At 47.5% G+C, this 5,570-nt stretch overlaps 3 protein-coding genes across 3 annotated transcripts; 1 reads left to right on the top strand and 2 right to left on the bottom strand.

Moving 5' to 3' along the window:
* Window positions 1-690: 690 nt before the first annotated feature.
* LACBIDRAFT_330287 (uncharacterized protein) lies at window positions 691-1,374 on the bottom strand (the record flags this gene model as incomplete). Its single annotated transcript, XM_001884494.1, has 1 exon — window positions 691-1,374. The coding sequence occupies one exon, from the start codon at window positions 1,372-1,374 to the stop codon at window positions 691-693; it is 684 nt and encodes a 227-aa protein (XP_001884529.1).
* Window positions 1,375-1,649: 275 nt separating this feature from the next.
* On the top strand, window positions 1,650-2,400 carry LACBIDRAFT_330286 (uncharacterized protein; the record flags this gene model as incomplete). The annotated part of the gene is made up of 2 exons (XM_001884584.1): window positions 1,650-2,267; window positions 2,293-2,400. 2 exons carry the CDS (start codon window positions 1,650-1,652, stop codon window positions 2,398-2,400), a joined length of 726 nt encoding a protein of 241 aa, XP_001884619.1.
* An 877-nt stretch (window positions 2,401-3,277) lies between these two features.
* On the bottom strand, window positions 3,278-5,484 carry LACBIDRAFT_295003 (uncharacterized protein; the record flags this gene model as incomplete). Its single annotated transcript, XM_001884493.1, has 8 exons — window positions 5,139-5,484; window positions 4,945-5,083; window positions 4,816-4,884; window positions 4,595-4,759; window positions 3,819-4,542; window positions 3,515-3,675; window positions 3,340-3,373; window positions 3,278-3,300 (listed from the first exon to the last, which is right to left on the bottom strand). Exons 1-8 carry the CDS (start codon window positions 5,408-5,410, stop codon window positions 3,278-3,280), a joined length of 1,587 nt encoding a protein of 528 aa, XP_001884528.1. The 5' UTR covers window positions 5,411-5,484.
* Between the last annotated feature and the right edge of the window lie 86 nt (window positions 5,485-5,570).

The raw sequence follows: 5,570 nt of genomic DNA, 5'->3' as shown, positions 1-5,570 counted from the left end.
ACAAAGTCTGTAGTGTACCACAAGAGAGACACTACAAACTATACCACACAATCATTAAAAGCTATTTGTATTTTGGACCGATATATAACCGTAGAAAACACATGTAAAAGTGTAGATAGGGGTTTTGGAGTATATAAGGAGCGCACTAGCAGGTCAAAAGGAAGCAATCGTCCCCCGTTGACCAGCTAGTTGCACTCCAAGTAGAGACTTAGGAGGTGGACAGTTGTAATCAATTAAAGGAGATTTCTTCGTGGTCAAGAAAAGTACAGTGTGAACGAAGCCAGCGTGCTTGGGAGTCAACTTGCTTGGAGACTTTTGAATAAGAGGTTTTAAGGACACAGTATCATTTTAGACGAGACAGCGTACTCGTACCCTTGGTTTTGGAGCGTAGTGACATAATAAAAACTCACAGGAGTCATAAAAGTCAATTAAAGTCGTGTTTTGTGTTAATAAAAGAAACTGTGATCAAAGAACTTTGCATTTAAGAGACCAAGTTCCCAGAAAGATATACTTTGTTCTATTGAACTATTCTAAACCACACCTTATAATAAAAACCCAATTTTGAACGAAAACTCTTGAGACTTGAACCTAAGAAGACAAAAGTGGTATTTCTTAATACCAAAGGCCCTCGAACTCTTGCACCGAGATTGTGATAGTGTGTGTGTGTGTGTGTGAGTGAGTGTTAGGTGTTTAGGGTTTTCCCCCGACGCGCTTGATCCTTGTTTGCGTGTTTCGCACTTTCACGTTCATCCCCGTGCAAAGCATATCACCGTCGTCTGTGACCATTTCTACCAATATGCCGCCGTTTTGTAGCTTCAAAGCCGACCTAATTTTGTGCCGTTGTCCTGTCGCCCTTCCCATTGCCTCTGCGAACTTGCCCACCAGAGTCAGATTGGCGCAGTTGCTGAGGCTTGATCCCTTGGGTAGGTCGATTAGAGATTGTCGTTGCCTGATGTTCTCCTTCACAGCTAGACGAGGGTTAGCATCCATTGGGGCTCCAGAGGCCGTCCTTGTCAACGCGTCCCTGTATGGGGAGCTGGCTGTGTTCCCTGCCTGTTGTGCCACTTTTTCGACCACCGCTGCTAATTCCACTGTCTTTTCTTTCAACACCTCCGTCTTCTTCTCCAGCTCCTCCATAACCTTCTCTGTGAGCACCTCCGTGAACGTCTTCAAGTCGTTGGTCAACTCGTTGAGCTGAGCGTTGGCGATATCCCTAATGTCTTCCGCCACTACCTCCAGTTCGACGTCTCTCAACAGAAAAGCGACCGCGCGTACTGCGTTAACCGCAGGGAGGGCAACGCCCAGCATGGCCGCAATCTGGAAGAGCATCGTGGCAAGTGCACCCAAAGTGAGCAGTGCCCCTGCCGGAACCATGAGCAGCCTTCCCTCGAGGAAAGATCTCCCTTTCTCTGAGTCACCGATTTCGTGTTCGTGTTCGTCTGTCTCCACCGCCCCGGTGGCTCTCGTCTTTCCTCGTTCCTGTACTTCTGTGTCGATTGGTCGAGTTTGTCGAGTGGTCGTCACTTTACCTTTTTGTGGTGGAGCCGCCTGACTTTTGGGCTTCTGCCCGGTCCCAGACATGCTCTGAGGTTGTTATTAGCTGGTTTGGTAATAATATAAAAGTTTTTGAAAGCTGTATGTAGGCCAGAATGTGTGTTGCAGTTGACGAGTCGCCCAAAAATTTTCGGGGTCCTAGTCGGGGTGCCACGTGGTTCAGGTCCAAGGAAGGTTCAAACAGTTATAGATCGATGGAAGAGGACACAATCATTCAGCAGGCTCAGCTTGTCCCCCCTTCTATTCATGTCTACGCCCTACTATGGCCCAGACGAGTCGGCGTACGATATTTTCCTGGAGCGAACATTTTTGGCGGGGGATGTGATTTCTGGAACGGGATACGGTTAGCACACGCAATATCCTTGTCTTTCCAGCTCACAACTGTCATAGGCATCCAAGTCGTCCTCTTTGTATCCTGTGCGAGCATTCTCTACTCGCAGTACTCCCGCTCCCTGCGTTCCTCCTCTTCCTTCTTAATCAAGGGGGACACAAGAGCCCTGTCCCTTCTCCTCTACATAACCCTCCTGTTCGTCATCGAATCGATTTATACCGCAGTCCAAGCACGCACTGTGCAATTGATGTATATCGATAACCGAAATTACCCTGGGGGACCGTGGGCTTACTTCCTTGCGATGCAAAACCTCCCGGTTAACGTGAATCGTCACGTGATGTTCTACGCTACGCTGTTCGTGTTGACGTTTCTCTCAGATTTTGTCCGTGCTTTTCCACCCCGCGCAGCGTGTACCCCACTTTAGTATGAGAACGAACGGTGACACTGTCATTCGGATGTGCTTGATCAAGGGGACGACTTGGATCAAGGTTACAGCAATTCATGGCAATGCTTAGCTCTCACTCAGAGGGCTACTAAACCGCACAAAGTCGAAAGGGAAGACTGCTGTTGGGCAAGTAGTGGAATAAACCTCGTGAATGATGACTGCATGGTGTGACACGTACCTATGGGTCTTACAGCTGATTTCATATCTATGCGGAATCCCCAAAAAAAAAATTGAGCCCAGGACCCCAGAACCAAATGACATAATGTTTTCACATCCGCAATTCCTAACATGCCTCTAAGTTCCGTTTGAGTTCAGTTCTTTTGACCAGAGTCCAGGATGCCCCCTAGAACTGTATCCCGAGATCTCAAAGCTCGTATTCCGGTCCTCTATTACGAGCAGAACTTTACCATCAAAGAAATCTGTGGACTTCTAGGCATTAAAAAGTCTCTTGCATACAAAACACTCTCATACTCCTCCATTTATGGTGTTCCTTATAATCCTCATGCTCGCAAAGGAGGTCGTCGTCGAATTCTCAACAGAGAAGACATCAAGTTTGTTGTGGCCCTGATTGAACGCCAGCACTGCATCTATCTCGATGAGATTCAAGAGGAACTATACCTACATTGCAGCTGTCGCCCCTCCATCCCAACTTTGGTTCGCACTCTACGAAGGCTCGACTTCTCTTGAAAATGTGTCTCCATCCGCGCCCTTGAGAGAAATGACATCATGCGTGCTGCATTCATGAATACCATCGCCGAAGAAGTTCCACGACCCGACATGCTCATGTTTTTAGACGAGGCTGCACGTAATCGAAAGACATCTGGAAGGACACGGGGTTGGGCTTTAGTTGGAAGAAGATGTGTGCAAAGAAGGTTTTTTGTCCGAGGACAGCAGTACTCGATCCTCCCAGTTCTCACCATGGACAGAATCATTACATACGATGTCATTCAGGCTCTGTCACTTCCGCGCGCTTCGTCGAATTTCTCAGGGAGATGGTCATTCCACTTACAAACCCATACCCCGGTCCTCGAAGTGTCCTCATTCTGGACAATTGTAGCATTCATCATTCGGAGGAGGTCCGGGCACTTGTTGAGGACGAAGCCCAGTGCAAGCTTATCTTTTTACCACCTTACTCCCCAGATCTGAATCCCATCGAACAAGCTTTTTCGTGTATCAAAGCTTACCTTCATCGTTTTTGGCAAGACTTTTCTCTCTCTATCATAGATCGTGCTTGTCAACATGTCACGTCGAACATGGCTTGGGGTTTTTTCAAGGCTTCGGGGTATGTGGTCTGAACATTTTGTATAGACCTTAGGTTCAAGTAGTACAATTCGGGGATCAGGTACTGTACAAATACATCAATGGCTGCTACAATAATCACAAAAGTAATGGAGAGGTCAAAGTACAAATTATACGAGCATTGAGAAAAGAGAGTGTGATACAGACGGTAAACCTAATGAGAGGGCCATAAACCATTGTCTTCTTCACCATCAAGAATCGGAACCAGACCACGCGGAAGCGGAAGGGTCATCTTCAAGTCCTTTGAATAGAAGTACCAAGTAAAATCGGCGTTAGGGTCGACATCGCCTTCCATGGTGCCAGGTCCAAATAGCGTCCAAGATCCACCTTCGACGTAACGCTTCTCAAACCGCATTTTCTTGTTTGGAGGGGTTTCCTGTAGCTTCTCGGCTGGGCTACCTTCAAGCACTTCATGGCGATGCTTCAAAGCCCGTCCTGGTTCTGCTTTCCACCACAGCGGCGCAGCCTGTTTCAGTCGAAGAACATCTCCAGCAGGAATTCCGAGAGCGCATAAGGCTTTGTCGTCGACGAGATGAAGAATGTCGGGTCCATATCCTTCGCCGGCAAGTGCGTATTCATGGCGAGAAGCATTCTTCACACCCGCTTCTTTCTCAGCATGGGTAAGAAATCGACCAAGCTGCGAGGGAGATGGCTTGAGGGTATGGTGGTCGTCAGGTTGGTTTTTCTTTGGTGTGCTTGGAAGAGGTGGATTGCCTGGGTGAACAAGAGACGCGATCGAGTTGATGATTCCTGAGAGGGCAGCGAGAGTCGATGTTTCAGATGGGACTTCAGTACCAGTAGACCCGGAGCTTTCGGAGCGTTTTCGAGTGAGCAAGGAGGACTTTCTATTTGCTGGATCGAAGGTTTGAGGGTGTGTCGGATTGTCGATGTCAACACTCTTGTCCTTATCAACCTGAGACGACCATTGATTAGCGTAGCGTGAATAAAAAAGGATATCGACCAACAAGAGCACGAGCCCACTCTTTCATCATGAATGGGGTGAGTGGAATCGAGACGCCGGTCGCGTCGATATAGGTATAGCCGCCATCGTGATCGTTTTGATATTTCTTCTCGAGCTTTGCACGTTCTTTTGCCAGATCATATTCTTCTTTTGAAAGCCCCGGGTTGTCCTGTGATAATCGTGTTAGCAATTCCAAGGACGAGGTTTGACGAAACTCAGCAATACATCGTCGTCTCCGTCACAGGCCGCGCCCTCGTCGTCGGAACTCGATCCCCCTTCATTAGCACCTGCTTTCTGTCAAAAAAACTATGAGTGTGTTGCCACCATAGATGCCGTAACACATCTTCTACTCACCACTCGTTTAGCCGACTTCTCGATGCTCGGCATTTCAACAAATATGACAACCGGTTTCCCCACCGGTGCAGAAAGGATCGTATTCTTGACTAGGTCTTGGTATTCCTCGTAGTTGACCACATCAGGAGCGTCGCCCTGCCTAGATATTGTAAAGTAGATTAGGAACTGATATTGTAAGGATAGAGTAAACGTACTTGGCCGGATGGACTTGTATCTTGCAAGGGTAGACATTGCGGGCAGTGACTTTGTACTTCTTATCGACATGGTGCTTCTCTAGGATCGCTGTTAGAAGTTCGAGATAGTTGTCTTTTGACTCGGAGAAGTTGTGGTTGAAAGTTTTCGCCTTGATATCCTTAGTTTGTTTCTTGCCTTTGCCGTTGTTGCCAGCTTTGTAGAATGTGAGGCGAGCGACAACGGAAAGTTCGATTTCAGTAGGTTCGGTACCACTATCAGGTGTATCTACCATGATGAGAAACTTGGTAGACGCGACTGAATGGGTGTAAACGAGAACGATGAAGATGGAATACTTGATTCGGGGTCCCAGCCCTCAGCTGAAGCTAATAGGTACAAACAGCCAAAAAAAAATTTGGAATTCCGCATAGATTGAAATCGGCTGTAAATACATC

This window comes from Laccaria bicolor, genomic scaffold (assembly GCF_000143565.1).
Source record: "Laccaria bicolor S238N-H82 LACBIscaffold_26 genomic scaffold, whole genome shotgun sequence".
Classification (NCBI taxonomy): Eukaryota; Fungi; Basidiomycota; class Agaricomycetes; order Agaricales; family Hydnangiaceae; genus Laccaria; species Laccaria bicolor.
The sequence above is the reverse complement of the archived record's forward strand: the minus strand, read 5'-3'. Positions and strand labels throughout refer to the sequence as shown.